This window comes from Aulonocara sp. 'chitande type north' Nkhata Bay, linkage group LG7, assembly GCF_057382095.1.
Source record: "Aulonocara sp. 'chitande type north' Nkhata Bay isolate Kocher_YH1m ecotype deep benthic linkage group LG7, A_spYH_male_GT1.1, whole genome shotgun sequence".
NCBI lineage: Eukaryota > Metazoa > Chordata > Actinopteri > Cichliformes > Cichlidae > Aulonocara > Aulonocara sp. 'chitande type north' Nkhata Bay.
Genome location: NC_141350.1, coordinates 25,118,447 through 25,133,881, shown reverse-complemented (window position 1 = coordinate 25,133,881; position 15,435 = coordinate 25,118,447). Strand labels below are relative to the sequence as shown.

At 42.0% G+C, this 15,435-nt stretch overlaps 1 protein-coding gene across 1 annotated transcript in view; it reads left to right on the top strand.

Moving 5' to 3' along the window:
* Nucleotides 1-15,435, top strand: part of cttnbp2 (cortactin binding protein 2) — a 91,711-nt gene that overhangs the window by 36,616 nt on the left and 39,660 nt on the right. The window contains exons 3-4 of the mRNA XM_086299594.1: nucleotides 5,513-5,743; nucleotides 13,017-14,442. Coding sequence (XP_086155720.1) covers nucleotides 5,513-5,743; nucleotides 13,017-14,442 — 1,657 coding nt within the window. The remainder of the gene's footprint in view (nucleotides 1-5,512; nucleotides 5,744-13,016; nucleotides 14,443-15,435) is intronic.

Here is a 15,435-nt window from a genome sequence, read left to right as displayed (position 1 = left end):
TAATTGTTAGACAAAATTATATTTTGGTTTTTTACTCTGTTTAACGGATCTAATCCTTGAGTGTCTGTTTTCTTATGATTATAACAAAGCAGCACTGACACTGACTTTTACTGTTTATTCTAACAATTAAATAATCAACTGATTGAAATAAGACTAACTAACCTGAGTGGTTAAAGCCAATATTTAGAATGCTCTTTGATAGCTCTTCAACTTAGGTACAATTGATCGATTGTACTGTTCAGGGAAGGAAACTGCTGCCACAAATCAATCATCTGATGTCATCCTATTCAACCCAACACGCAATACTGAACTCCAAACAAGAAAGAGAACCAGCAAATCATCACATCTGAGAAGCTGGAACTAGAAGGTGTTTGGTGTTTTTTGGTGATATAACGATTGAATACATGAGTCACTTTTCAATAGGGCAAAAAACAACCAGCAGCTGGCTGTTAATGACAGGAGGCTTTATAAAAATGTGTGTGTACGTGTACACACACACACACACATATATACATACATATATATATATACATACACACACATATATATATATATATATATATATATATATATATATATATATATATATACACACATACATGCATGCTAAGCAGAAAGAGCTGTACAGGTGTCTTTTGGAATCTAGACACATGACTGTGTTTATAGTTCTTGAATCACTCATCGGAATAAAGTTAACCTTCACATCAGATATATTTATTTATTTATTTTAAAAAACCTTTCATTGAAACAAAGCCTTTTAGGATATACCTCCCATCCAGGTGTTCATGAATCATGTGAATAGTAGTTTTTTATCAGTTTATCACACCCCTTTTTTGACTCCCGAGCTAAGCAGCATCTCAAGCAACACACACTCAAATCAAGTGCCCTCAAAGCACATCCCTCTATTTTGGTCTAATGCTTGTGTGTGTTCTTCCGGACATGAACAGCTCCTCTGTTTGAATTTTTTTTTTTATATGGATTGAGTTGGGAGCCAACTGCTGACTTGATATTCACAAGTCACAAGAATACATGCTGCTTCTTTCTCCACCATGCAATGTCTGGATTGCCCTCTCCAGATTTCTTTTCAAATAGATCTTTTCTTTCCCTCCTTCACTTCAGTGTTTCTCTCTTTTTTCCCTGATTTTTATTCATTACAACTCTCCTTTTTCGTCCTTCTCTTCTAGTCCATCCCTACTGCTCTTCTGAGACCATCTTTCTTTTTCTGGCCACAATTTTGAACCCCATCTCCCAGCGAGTGCAGCATGCCTATAAAGGTTGATGCTAATAATACTGACATCTCACTCATAGCATACCACCAATGCTACACTAGTAAATACTCTAGAGTTACTAGCGCATAATCACCCCTCTGTTTTTCCCAAACCAGAATATATAAACATCTTATCTTAAACCTTAGTAAACCTCAGGGGTATGGCTCATGACATGTACTGTAACTAAAATATAGGGATGTTAGCCATATTTACATCCTAAAGTCACTGGAAACTTACAGTTCAAGGGTGATTTAGCCCTACTTTTATTAATTTATTTCAGCATGTTTATTACAAACATTTATTCTAAGAATATGTTTAATATTGTCTCCACTATTATTCATCAGCATTATCAAACAGGTGACCAGAACATATTGGTTAAATTTTTATCTTTTTTAAGAAAAGAAAAACAGATTTTTTTATCAATGGATTTGCTCCTAAAGCATATACCCCTCAAAGCCTATTGTATGTTGTAGCTTCCCTGTGATAATCAATGTATCTATGGAATTAAGAGCCTCGGGGGAGCTTAGCATTTGACAGCTGAAGAGGTCTCAAAGGATTCGTGCTATTGGTCCAAGCCCTGACTCTGTAAATAGGGTGACCTACGATCCTGAGCCCCCGCCCCCAATCAGGAAATCTTGATGATCTGGTTCACAGGTTTAAATACGAAGGGAAAACAGAGGTGATTGAGGAAAAAGTTGTTGAACTACTCACGTATCATAAACGGCTCTTTTAATAATAATGAGAAAGGAAAGAAACAACATGCTAGCAAGTTGAGGCTTGTGAAATGAATAGTTTACTCATATTTAATGGGAATGCTCACCTAACCACCCAAAAACCTTTAGCCTGATAAATAATGTTCCTAATGTGAGCATAAAGAGCCGCTGACTGACTGAACTGGACTTAAATGGCCCCTGGTTCTATGTGAGCATTTACAGGGAGATCCTGAGAGGTGAAGGGAAGTTTAAAGCGCCTTGAGGCGACTGTTGTTGTGATTTGGTGCTATATAAATAAAATTGAATTGAAAGATGGCGCTACGTTGCTCCTAATTATTTCTTGCTGAGCTTTACAGATGGATTCCCTTAAGATGGTTTAGATGATACGTTCACTGAAGCTGGATTATGTAGCTTCAGAGCATAAGCAGCTATGGTATGAGGTCAAAACTCCGAGTACTCACCCAGCTGATGTTAATAAAGATTTTTGAGAGTAGAAAATATATTGTAATAAGTATTTTTACTAAGATTTTTTTTTTAAGATTCATCCATTTTAACTAAAATCTTCCCTCTGGTGTGGAAACTGAAGAATGTGACACTGGTGCCATTTTCTGCACTTTGCTGATTTCTGTGTTCTGGATGGTTTATTTTTGAATTTTTGATTTTTGAAAGGTTAAAGACATGAATTTTGAGTTTTTAACAGCTGTGAACCATTTTATAGACACTTTAGAATTAAATTAAATACAGAAAACTGCTTGTTTTAGTTATAAGTGTGGTTTTTAATGTCAACTCAAAGTTTATTGAAAGTAGCAAATTATTCCTGCAGGTATTATCTTCATGTTTGAAGTGTTTGTGAGAAAATTCAGCTTTTTCTCAAGTCTTTCCTCTTTCCAGTCTTTCCACACGGTCTTTTTGTTGTTGTTCTTCGGTTCCTCGTGCTCTTTCTTCCTCTCTGTCACGCACACCTACCTTTCCTCGGGGGCATGTTTATATTGGCCTGCTCACAGTCGGCCATCAGTATCCAGACCTGCCTCAGCGCTCTTAGAATTGACTATCAATCTCTATCCTCTGCGCTCTTTATGTGAGCGTGTTACTGTTTGACTCTGCAGACTTACTTTTCCTTCTTTGGAAACGCATCTTGCAGCTCCGTCCTGCCATTCATTCCTCTCTGTCCCTGCTGTCTGTGGCTTTGTCTTACACTTGGCTTTCCCTCCCCCCACATAAAATTTAAGTCCCAACCCTTTAAGTAACCCTAGTTATTAATTACTCACCATTTTTCTACTGCTGATCAATATGAATCATGACTGTGAAATCATTCCAAAACTGCAATTCAAATCTTAGATTAAGGCACCTCCTTTTTGCTTAAAGAGCACATCAAATGGTTTGTCCTTCATAAATGCCTTGACTCAGTTATATGTTATAGATCGAAAGACGACCTTCACCCAACTCTGATGGCTTTTGTTTTATTGCAGTGTATTCCTGAAACATGTATTACTCTTTCAGCACTACTTATGGTCTGTGCAGGTTTGCAGCCGCTTTACTGCCGCCAAGTGGATTTTGGTTAGGCAGTATTTGGCCAATCGATGGTCATTTGTTTTCGGTCAGAAAGAAGACCGGTTCAACAGGGGTAATGTTACTGAGGCTAATAAATGCCAGATTCTGCTTGAAGCAGCTGTGAAAAACACTGGATCTTACAGAAGATGTTTCCCCTCTATAACCTGCAGGATTTGATGCAGTGAGCTGTTTCAGGGGAATATACATCAAGAAAAACAAATTCCTCTCTGAAAATATAGCATGCAAGCTATTATGCTAATGTATTGTTAACTAATATATTATTAGCACTATTAGAGTACTAATCAGGTGGAACCATATGATCTTCCGCGGCACACCTGATCATTTCTGACGGCACACCTATGTGCTGCGGCACAGTGGCTGGGAAACACTGAGTCTTTAGGGTCGGTCCAACTGCAAAATGAGAGTCTATGAAGAGCAACTGGTCAGCCTGGTGGTTGCTGGCAAAAAAGATAAGTTGGCAAGAACTGTAACGTAAACAGGAAAGTTGTGGCTATGACTAGAAAAAATAAATAATTTAACATAGGTACACACTGACTACTGAACCCAACACAAGTGTAGAGTCGCAGTTTTAGTGCTTCACTCAGAGCACATTGCCCCTGCTGTGTGTACAGCCAGCTCTGTTTGATAGCTTCTTCTTTTCTTTTTTTTACCTGCAAAAGTGTACACCCAGACTTTCTAAAGCCACACGGATAATGTGAATTTTTTCCCCTGGTGTCTGTATACACTTGACAAAATTTTGCTGAAAACAAGTCAGATGTTTACTACCGCTGTTAGCTTTGTTTTTGTTTTTTGGCCAATCACCAGTCTGCTGCATTCATATACTGTTTGGAAAGACATGCTATCTTGGGACGCTGATTTGCTGAAGCATTAAGCATTCTGTTTACATTCTACTGGAAGTCCAAAGCTGGAAGATGAATGATAAACATTAGAGTGTGCAGCTGAAAAGATTTTCAGCCTTGCTTGAAGTTTGTAGTTAGCAAAGGATCTTCTACGTAACTGCAAAGGCACACCATGTTTTCAGTTAAGAATGGAAACAGTCATGCCAGTATAGCCGTGTTCTCTTATTATACCACAGCCCTCCTGTGTGTACAGTCTTCCGAGCTGGTCAGAGGTATCTCCCATCGCCATGTACCAGTGTAACCTGAGCGCAGTTGTGCCTGCTTCAGTGCTGAATGCTTGTGGAGTCATGCGGTTGGGGTAATAACATTTAGGGGGGAAGAGTTGGTTGGTTCGTAGTTCCACAGCATGGCCTGAGCTTCCTTTTATTTTGCTTGTTGTTTTTTTTGTTTTGTTTTGTTTTGTTTTGTTTTTTGAAGCACTGTGTAGGGGTAGGTTGGGTGTTAATGGTGGACTGGTAAAAGCTTTGAGCTCTCCAAATCACCGTAAATATGTCCTCTCCTGCTCGTTAGCTGTTATTTACTGTAATGTAATTATGGGTGAGTTTGTTTGGGACACAAACTGACCCTGATGACGGCCACGGGACCAGACGAGTTTGTCAAGTAATAAAGTTTCAGTGTTGCTTGAGCTTCAACCTCTTTGGGACATACATTTCCCATGGGTAGCAGAGAGCTCTCCAAATAAAGTTGAGGAATGCTTAACAAAGTGAAGAAAATAAACCACAGTTTGACGCCTTTCATGTTGTTACCCCGTGTGCTTTTTTGACACGTACACTTTTGATCTAGGTCACTGGATGAGGTTAAGGAGAGAACGTCATTCCTTATCAAAGGCTTTTTGTTTTTGTCTTACATTATACCAATGTCAAAGTACTGTTAGTTAACGCATTGTTTTCTGGTTGTACGCTAATTCTATAACATATCTACAGTATGAGATTATATGTGTGATTCTGGTTGAAAACCTGGAAACATTCTATATATTATTTTTCATCAAAATCATTTTACTCATGTAGTGTAAACAAGTTGAATAGCACCTTTTCTGCTTTTTTTTTTATATCCCCTCCAGGCTCAGCGGAAGGAGGTTTTTCTTCAAGAACGGTACAGCCACTACAGCCTGACTGACCCCTACCTGGCACTTCAGAGGGACTTCGAAGGCGGGGTCCCCGGAGGAGACAAGGAACGGGGTCCCCTAGGGTCCAGCCCCATCTCCATCTTGGAGGCCGTCATGGCACACTGCAGAAAGATGCAGGAGCGCATGTCGGCCCAGCTGGCTGCTGCCGAAAGCCGTCAGAAAAGGGTAAGCCATTGCGGGGGGGGGATTTCTGTTGGTGGAGAAGGTTGGAGTTGAAAACAAAAATAGAGAGTGCATGGCCTTGTGACCGTGAAACTAAAACGCCACCTGTACGGTTGCTAAGGAAAGATTTAATTTCTCATATGAGATCCAATCTCTTCGCTTTTGCTTTTTTAAACCAGAACTCCCAACCAGACACAACAGTGGAAGCTGAACGTCTCAGGATGTTTACTGCAGGCATTGACAATAATTACTGTAACTTAATTGGATTTTTGTTTTGTAAACAGTCCTTGTGCAGAAATGCTTTGGAGAACTGAATCTACTGGAACGATTATCAGCTGCTGCATGGCGTCGGAACAAAATGGATTAAAGAGCAACTAGCGCATTTATTTATTTATGGTGTTGCTTCCTGCAGCACCGCTTATTGTATAATTAGTCAAACAAATGTTGACATTATTCATTTAGAAGAGGTTCATGAACTGCCCATTGATAAATGTCACATGATATCCAATCATTATAGGAGGGAAACACATAGAACAGTGTTTCCTGTGCTGCCAGACAGTTACAAGGTTTGTGTGTCCAAAATGCCGAATGGTTGTTAAATCTGAACGCGTGAAAGAAGCTTTGATTAAATTTGTGTTGTATCCTTTCCAAAAGTATTACTTTGGATTTGATATAAAAAAAAAATTCTTGCCTTTAAATGGAAGGAGCTGTATGTGCGTCAGAATTTGTAGCTTGTTCATGGACTTTCTTTGGTTGGGAGGTGATCTACAATGTCTTGAAGCAAATGCTCTAGTATGTTAAACCATGTTTTGTCATCGGTTCTGCATTGGTCATATGACTGAAAGATATGAATAGTCACTATGTTGTTACATTGACTTAATAGTATATTTATGTCTTAAGCTGCCTCTGAGCTCACATCATTTACTTACCAGCAATAATACTGCAGTGTTTAGCATTGCTGCTTTTTAGCATTAGTCTTCAAGTGAAGCCAAGGCTGGCACAATTTTTTTTTTTCTTTTAAATCATCTTGTCATAAACTGAAGTTGTGCTGCTAGGAAAAAACCCAAGGGAACACCAAGATAATCAGGAATCGTGCCCTGTGGACGGTGAAAGTTTGGAGAATTTAACTGCAAGCTACTGAGATATTTCATTGTGAGCTGGACCAGCAGAAAAACCAACACCACCATCATTAGAGCCGTGTAGCTGCGGTAGCAGAGACTGGTCAGTCGCATTTTCCAAAATGTCTAATTTCTGAGCTTATGTTTGTTTCAAGTTAAATTGTAGTGAATAGGTGGCTATATTCAGTCAAGTTTAATGAAATCTATTTGCATCTTCTCTTTGACCACAGATTGAGTTTATTTACACAGAATTCAAATCTCTGAGGCTGAAATCCTCCAAAGGAAGTTGTGGGAAAGAGAAAATTCGACGCTTGTCTGTGTATATTAATGTTTCTCCTGAATGCATGGGTATTGTATGAATGGGGGAAGAGTGGAGTAACAGTGTGTCTGTGTTGTGTGCAAACCTAATACCTATTTTCTGGTGTGTCAGTTCTGCTTTTGTGTACAAACTCATATACGCACATGCAGTGTGTGTATTTGAGTGTGTGTTTGTTCGAGGTCTCTTTAGGATTAGAAAGCCCTGATTAACTGGGCAGCCAGATGTCTGCTATCCCTCTGTCCCATTTTCGCTGTTTCTCTTTTTCCTCTCATATATGTGTTCAGACATGAGGCTGGAGGACTGAGTGTGTGAACAATAAAGAAAATACTCTGTTAAAGTGTATGTCCTGTCCATGAACCCTGAAACACAGATTTAGTTTGAAGCCACACTGAACCTTTGTAAGTAACCACACACATAAATACACAGAGAGGAGGTATGGACGAAGGAAGGAGTGGAAGGAAGGGAGAGGTAGGAGTCGGTGTTTTGACAGGAAAGCTGGCTAAATAGAGTGTGTGTGTGTGTGTGTGTGTGTGTGTGTGTGTGTGTGTGTGTGCGCGCGCGCGTTATCCTTAATGTGCAGCCATATGTGGATTGTTGAATTATTTGGCATAAAAATATAAACGGTAACTTTTAAAAGAAATTGAATTTTCCAGATCTTAAATAGAAAAATGACAAATGATGCTTCTGTCCATGAAGTTAGAATCAGATGTTACAGTTTAGGAGCAAAGATTAGAACATTTTCAGGAAGTGAGAGAAGTAACCTGTGACATGTAGAGGTTGTCTTACTATTTCTCTGTTACTGACAAGTGTTTGTTGTCATCAGGTGAAGATTTAAAACCTCTCTTTAGGGGTTTAAGGAGGAAAAGTTTGTGAATGGAATTTCAAATTAATTAAAAAAGGATTGCAGTAAAAGTATCTGTTTGGCTGGGACTGGCTGCGACAGGAAACTCATCCAAAAAACAGATGGTTTAATGCAAAAAGAAGTCTCACAATGCCCCAGTGTCATCACATGCCCTGCAGATAACTGTGAAACCAATATTTAGTTTGCCAAAGAAGATTCAGACAAACAATTTATGTTCTCTGGACAGGTAGACCAAAGATCGAGTTATATAGGGACAGTAACTGTAGGCATGTTCGGCGCTGATCAAAGGCAGCTTTTCAGAAGAACAGTTTCACACCAGCTGTACACCAAACTTTTTAAAATCTTCGGATTCTCAGGTTGATTTGCCAGTCAGTGAACTATGAGAAGATGCTGTGAAGCCATCTGCTGGAAAGCTCAACCAAAAAAGTAAATAAAAAAATATATATTTTATTAGAATTAGAATAATATAGAATTTCCCAGAATTTAAAGCCATTTAAAATTTTGCAAAAAAGTTAAAAGACCAATGAAGTTTGTTTGTTTGTTTGTTTTTTGGTCAAATGTCAAAAGGACTGGTGAAAAAAAGTGTTTTTATGAAAGGGCAGGAGAATAGCTTCTGGTGATATTTTGGTTAAATAAATAGAAATAATTAAAATAAAAATAATTTAATAATAAATTGATCATCTTTACTATACAACAGTTTCATTGAGTTGTACCACAACATCTGAGGTTTTATTTCAGTCCACTCTGGTCTTATTTTAAAGAATCACTTACTTGTCGTGGGTTTTCTGCGTCTAGTTTGGTCCCAAATAAGTAAATTGCACCGAACTTTTATGGATACTGCATCTCTTCACCATGTGAAGCTCTTTGGTTTCTTTGGTTATGCCTTTAGAAATGTTACAAAACAATAAGAAATGCGGACTGAGTGATGGAGCCGCCAGAAAGTTCACCTATCTCCTAATTAACCATGTGATTTGTACCACAATGCCAAGACTGGTATTTTGATTTGGAATGTACCATTTTTGTAGTGTTCTCTACAGTTAGGTTTGCAGAGTCTTCTGGAATTGAGTAAAACTGAAAATTATGGTTATTTTCTTAGGATTGCACAGTGCATCACATGGCAGATTTAATATTCTCACAAGACAGTTTGGCCTGAAAACAGAAAGTGCACCACTTCACCTGTGAAACCACTCTCAGTACTGCTGAGAAACATGGTTGTATGACTTTGAACTACAGCGGTTTTGCTTCTTTTTAGCCCCCCAAAACACACTTAAATATAAAAGAAGCAACAACAGACAGCAATGTACTCTCATTTGACATGGTGAATATAAATTGGTGAAATGGAGATTTGTATGAGATTGTTCCTTAAGTTTTTTGCAGTTGCTGTGGTGCTACATTATGATTTTTGGTGCAACGTACTAGAAGAGCGCATCCTCTTCTAAGGTGGAAGCTGTGTACTCTTTTTGGTGTATAATAAATCACCATATCACCACTGATTGCCCAGTTGTAGCCAAACAATCAATCAGCAAATGTGTCAGGCAGGTTTCACTGGAACTCTTAAAATGACCAGTGACACAACAACAAACCAGCACTGCTAAAAGACACAGGCTTAGCATGCTTGGAGAGATCTTCTGGTTGCTGGGTAGAGTGAATTTCACCTGGCTAGTTCGTGCTATCTTTATCCCCTCCGTCTGTTTCCACTTCTGTTGTCCTCCTGTGAGTAAGCTACTGAATTATCCATGAGGTCTTAGCCAAGCTGAAGACAATCACGCAGTTAATACATAACACACTCTGAACTTGTTCATGGGAATAATAAAGGCAATCCCCAAGTCCTGCTATCTCCTTCTCCATGAATCAGTCATGAAGTTGGAGAAAGACCCTATCCAACCCTACAACTAACACCCTACTGCCACTTTAAAGGACCACCATTAACCTGTATAAAGAGATTTTACATAACAATTTGTATCATCTGTAGGCATAGTATAAAATTTCTGGAAACTCTTTGTAGCCCACTTGTATTAAGAGTGCTGTTAGCAATAGCAGTAATTTAAAAAATCATCATAGACAATCTATAAGATAATTGAAAATCACACCTACAGTAAAAAAAAAACTTGGTGTGGTATGGTGCTGGTGGGGTGTGAGTCTGAATCTGGAATTTAAAGAAATCTAAAGCTGGGAAGTTTTCTATCTGCAAAGTATTCTGTCTGTTACACCATTGTCTACAATACGCCAAACCATTTAGAAATGAATATAATAAAAGACTGTAGCTTTTTCAAGTTGTCCTTAATCGGAGACATGGAGTCATGCATATTACAGAGTTATCTTAATCCCACATGGTTTTAATCTAGTCCTCCCAGTGTGTTTCGACATGTACAGCGTTCCTAAATGTTTTTCTGAGGCATTAGGCTGACTTACAGCAGACATAATCCTCACCCAATTAGCAGCTAGTCGTAACACCTCCTTTTGAGTAACAACTGGCATTCCCCTGGCTCTCCTCCTGCTTATAAAGCCCTTACTTCTCCTCAACATCAGCTGGTGGTGATATCTATTCCCTGATGGTTTGGAACAGCAGGAGTGAAGGAGTTAGCTAAGGCTGGGAGGGGTCTCACTTGGGATAGGAGCTGCAGAGTGTCAGCTCTATTGTTTGGGGCTTGTTAGAGAGATGGGGTCAGTTGGGTCGAGAGCCCCAGTTAAGCCCCCCCTGTGAAGCCAACTCTGAGCTAATAATAGCAGCGATGCTCCAGATATAGAGGCCGCTGGTCTGACAAGTCATCGAAATTCAACCGTGTGTAGAGACTCTGACATAGAGACACATAAATTCAACCACCCTGTAGAGGAATAAGACCTGTCTTGTCTGTCTGATTTGATTAATCTGGGTTAAACTATGTTCCCTGTTCTCCTAAAAAAAAAAAAAAAGGTTCAATTTTTGTTTGATTTATTAATGCATTTGCAAGTGAGGTGCTGCATTGCCTCAGAATGTAAGCAGTTGGATTTTCAATTCAGGTTCAGCTATTTGAACCTGAAGTTTACTATGGTATTAAAAGACGTGTCAGATTGCTTTATAAGATCATAACAAAGACATGGTGCTGGTGAGGTGTGAGCTGGGGATTGGATATTTGACATACGTGTGACGCTTACTGAGCTTGTACAGCACATACAATCTGTGAGTTTTGTGGTATGCTTGATCGCAACTGATTTATTTTAAAGATGTCAGTGAATTGTCATTATGTCACATGCCCAGTGGTAAAATGCTTCGAGAAGCTGGTCAGGGACTTCATCTGCTCTGCACTACCCGACTCACTGGACCCTCTACAGTTTGCATACCACCACAACAGGTCCACTGATGATGCCATAGCCCTGACACTACATACTGCCCTGTCACACCTGGAGAAGAGAGACACGTATGTGAGAATGCTGTTTGTAGATTACAGCTCAGCATTCAATACCATCGTTCCCTCGAAGCTGGACAGGAAACTGCAGGATCTAGGACTGAGCAGCTCCCTCTGCAGCTGGATCCTTAGCTTCCTGTCTGACAGACGCCAGGTGGTCAGACTGGGCAGCATCACCTCATCCCCCATCACACTGAACACTGGTGCTCCACAGGGGTGTGTACTGAGCCCTCTCCTGTACTCACTCTACACCTACGACTGCACAGCCACTAATAGCTCCAACATCATTGTGAAGTTTGCGGACGACACTACAGTGGTGGGTCTTATCACCAACGGTGATGAGACGGCTTACAGGGAGGAGGTCAGCGCCCTGACCCACTGGTGTCAAGACAACCATCTCACCCTCAACGTCGCAAAGACAAAGGAGTTGATAGTGGACTTCCGGAGGTGCAGAGAAGTACACACCCCCATCACCATCAACGGCGCTGCTGTGGAGAGAGTGAGCAGCTTCCGGTTCCTTGGAGTACATCTGGCTGAGGATCTGAGGATCTGGTCAGTACACACAAACAAAACAGTGAAGAAGGCGCAGCAGCGCCTCTTCTTTCTCAGGAGACTGAAAAGATTCGGCATGAGCCCCCGCATCCTCAGGACCTTCTATCACTGTGCCATTGAGAGCATCCTCACTGGATGCATCACCACCTGGTATGGCAACAGCACCGCCTACAACTGCAAAGCTCTCCAGCGAGTAGTGCGGTGCTCTGAACGGATAATTGGAGGTGAGCTTCCCTCCCTCCAAGACATCTACAGGAAGCGCTGCCTGAGGAAAGCGGGGAGGATCATCAAGGACTCCAGTCACCCCAGCCATAAACTGTTCAGACTGCTTCCATCAGGAAGGAGGTTCTGCAGCATCCGGTCCCGTACCAGCAGACTGAGAGACAGCTTTTTCCATCAGGCCATCAGACTGCTGAACACGTCATAGACACCTCAGCTTCACTACTGGAACTTCAACATTATGCACTCCACACTGTATATAAATGCCACTTGTTTTGCACATATTCAACTCTGTATATTTTATATATTTTATTATTATTATTATTATTATTATTTTTTACTATTTAATTTGTAAAAATGTGTATATACACACACACACACACACACACACACACACACACGTAGGTAAATATTTAGTATACACATCCAGAAATGCATACACTATTATATATTGTACATATATTTATTAGTTTCAGGTTGGCCATTCTTGTATTCTGCTCGTTTGTGTTGTTGTGTTTGCACATCTCTGTTGCTTGTGGGGCTCGCACACAAGAATTTCACTCGCATGTGCTGTGCCAGTGTGCCTGCACATGTGATGTGACAATAAAAGTGATTTGATTTGATTTGATTTGTAATACTGTCACTAAAGACGTTGTAGAGGTAAATTATATCCTCTTGTATCTGCACACATGTAACCTGAATTACTTAGCGTGATTTCTTTCTTGGTTTCTTATTGTGTATATATTCAAGTTTCAGCTATAATGTCTGTGATCTGTAATACTGCTCTCAGACCTCGTGTGTCTTTTCTTTTCTTTTTCAGCTGGAGATGGAGAAACTGCAGCTCCAGAGTTTAGAGCAGGAGCACCGCAAGCTGACGGCACAGCTGAAGGATGAGCGTGAGAAGAACAAGCATATTGTCATGATGCTAGTCCGAGAGTGCAAGCAGCTTGCCACACGGGTCGTAGAGGAGTCACAGCGCTTTGATGAACTCCAGGCTCGCCTGGATGAGGAGAGTCGCACCTCTGGCCGACTCCAGGAGGAGTTGAGCTCTGAGCGCCAGCGCAGCCAACAGATGGAGGCAAAGATGGAGAAGCAGCTGTCAGAGTTTGACACGGAGCGTGAACAGCTGCGTGCAAGGCTGGGCCGTGAGGAGTCAGAAAGCCTGAGTCTGCGGCAGCAGGTGGAGCAGCTCAGGACTGAAAGGGGTGAAGGCAAGGATGGAGCTGGTCTGCCTGCTGCTAGTAGACCAGAACCTGCTGCTGCCACCAGTACGCCACCCAAACCTAAAGCTCTGACGTCTGTTTCTGTAGCTACAGAGCCCATTAGTTCTCGAACAGCGTCTTGCCAAACGGACCTGCCTCCCACAGAGGTGGAGGGTCCTAAGAAGTCCCCTCTCACTATACCTGTCAAACCAACCCCTGCCAACTATGTGGGCCTGAGCCTGCCAAAGACGACTGGCCGGGGGATCGTCCACAGCAGCTCAGGAGGACTGGCACAGACAGAAAATGGCTCAGAGGGCAATGCCCCCCACGGCTTACCCAGCGGGGTCAGTCCCCGTGTCCAGGCTGCCCGCTACAAGTTCCAGGAACAGGACCAAAATGGCACGGCATCCCAGAGTCCTCCAGCTCGTGACCTTTCTCCCACCAACCGCGATAACTTTGCTGCCAAGCAGCAAGCACGTCACACCGTCACGCAGGTCCTCTCACGCTTCACCAGCCCTCCTGCAGGAGGGACTGGACCCCTGCGTCCAGGCCTGCCCCATTCTGCCTCAGAGGGAGGCCCTTTTCCCAGCCGCCTGAGCCACCCTATTGGCCTCAAGTCTCCCACGGTGGCCAGGATCGACAGGGGAAACCCTCCTCCTATACCTCCCAAAAAGCCAGGGCTTTCCCAGACACCTTCTCCTCCTCATCCACCCATCAAGGGAGTGGGGGACAGCAGCCGCACCCCTGGGGCTGGGTTAAAACCAGCCACACCCCAGCTGCCGCCAAAACCGGCCTTGGACCTGGTCCCAGCCCTGACGGCCTCTCAGGTGGGTGCCTGCCCCCCGTGCCGTTCCCCAGGGCCTGGCCGGGGCCCTCAGCGGCATCCAACAGCAGCATGTTCAGAGTGCCCCCCAGTCATCAGCTCTGCCACCACTGTCAGTAGCCCCTCCTCCATAAACCCCCCCTCCACCTCCTCCTCCATTAGTGCTCCATCCTCCTGTAGTCCCCGTGCCTCATCAGGCAGCCCCCTGGCAACAGCATCAGGTAAAGGGGCTCCTTTTTGCTGCATCTCCCTCCAATTCTGCCCACTGCCTCTTTTCTTTACCTGTCTTTCCAAGATCCTAGCCTTGCCTATCTTAGGACAGCATAAGGATCAGTTCACAGGAAAACTGGTATAACTGCAGAAACGACACATGGGTCAGCTCGGTTTATGTTCTTGCCCCCCCAACCCTGAAAAGCCTTACAAGATCCAATGCTACTCACTGCATTTTCTCTCAACTTATCTCTCCTTCTCTGCCTTTAATGTGCCCTCCCCCTGAGCACCTTTCATCTCCCATGATGTCACATTAGACATGTCAGCATCAGTATCAGCAGCAGACATTTAGATCATGTCACTAGGATGTGTCTGACTGTTGCTCAGAGACAAGAGGTTAACAAAAGGAGAATTTCAGGGTGAACTGAGACAGGCCAGCGCCCCTCCCGATGCTCTCTTGTATTCATATTGGTTTGTTGGGCTTTCTAAAAATAACCCCCTATCCTCTCTGAAGCTGATGCCAGAGGCTGCTCTCTCCTTCCCTTCCCCTTTTCCATCCTCCAGTAGCATGCAATGATTACTCCTCCACTTCCTGCACTCCTTCCTGTTTCAGCTTCCATTAACTAGTCTGACTGACTGTTTGCCATTGACAGCACTCTGTATGCAACTTGTTCGCTTTGATATAAATGTTAGCTTTTATATTCACTGTAATGTGATTTTCATGCTTTTATTGGTTGCACTGTGTGGTGTGATTAAAGTTAGATCCAGCTTATTAGAACTTTGGTATTATTTTGATGTTTAGGTTCAATATTTCTGTATTGTCTGGTTGAAACACTTAGTAATGTCTGTTTTCCCAGATTTCCACCAGGGTATAGCAAAAGCTACAAAACCATGACCATGATATATATTTAATATATATCATATATATCATATATGCATTATATAGTGATCTATCTGTTCATGTAACTGTATGTTTTGGCAAGAGCAAAATGCCTTAAATGGAA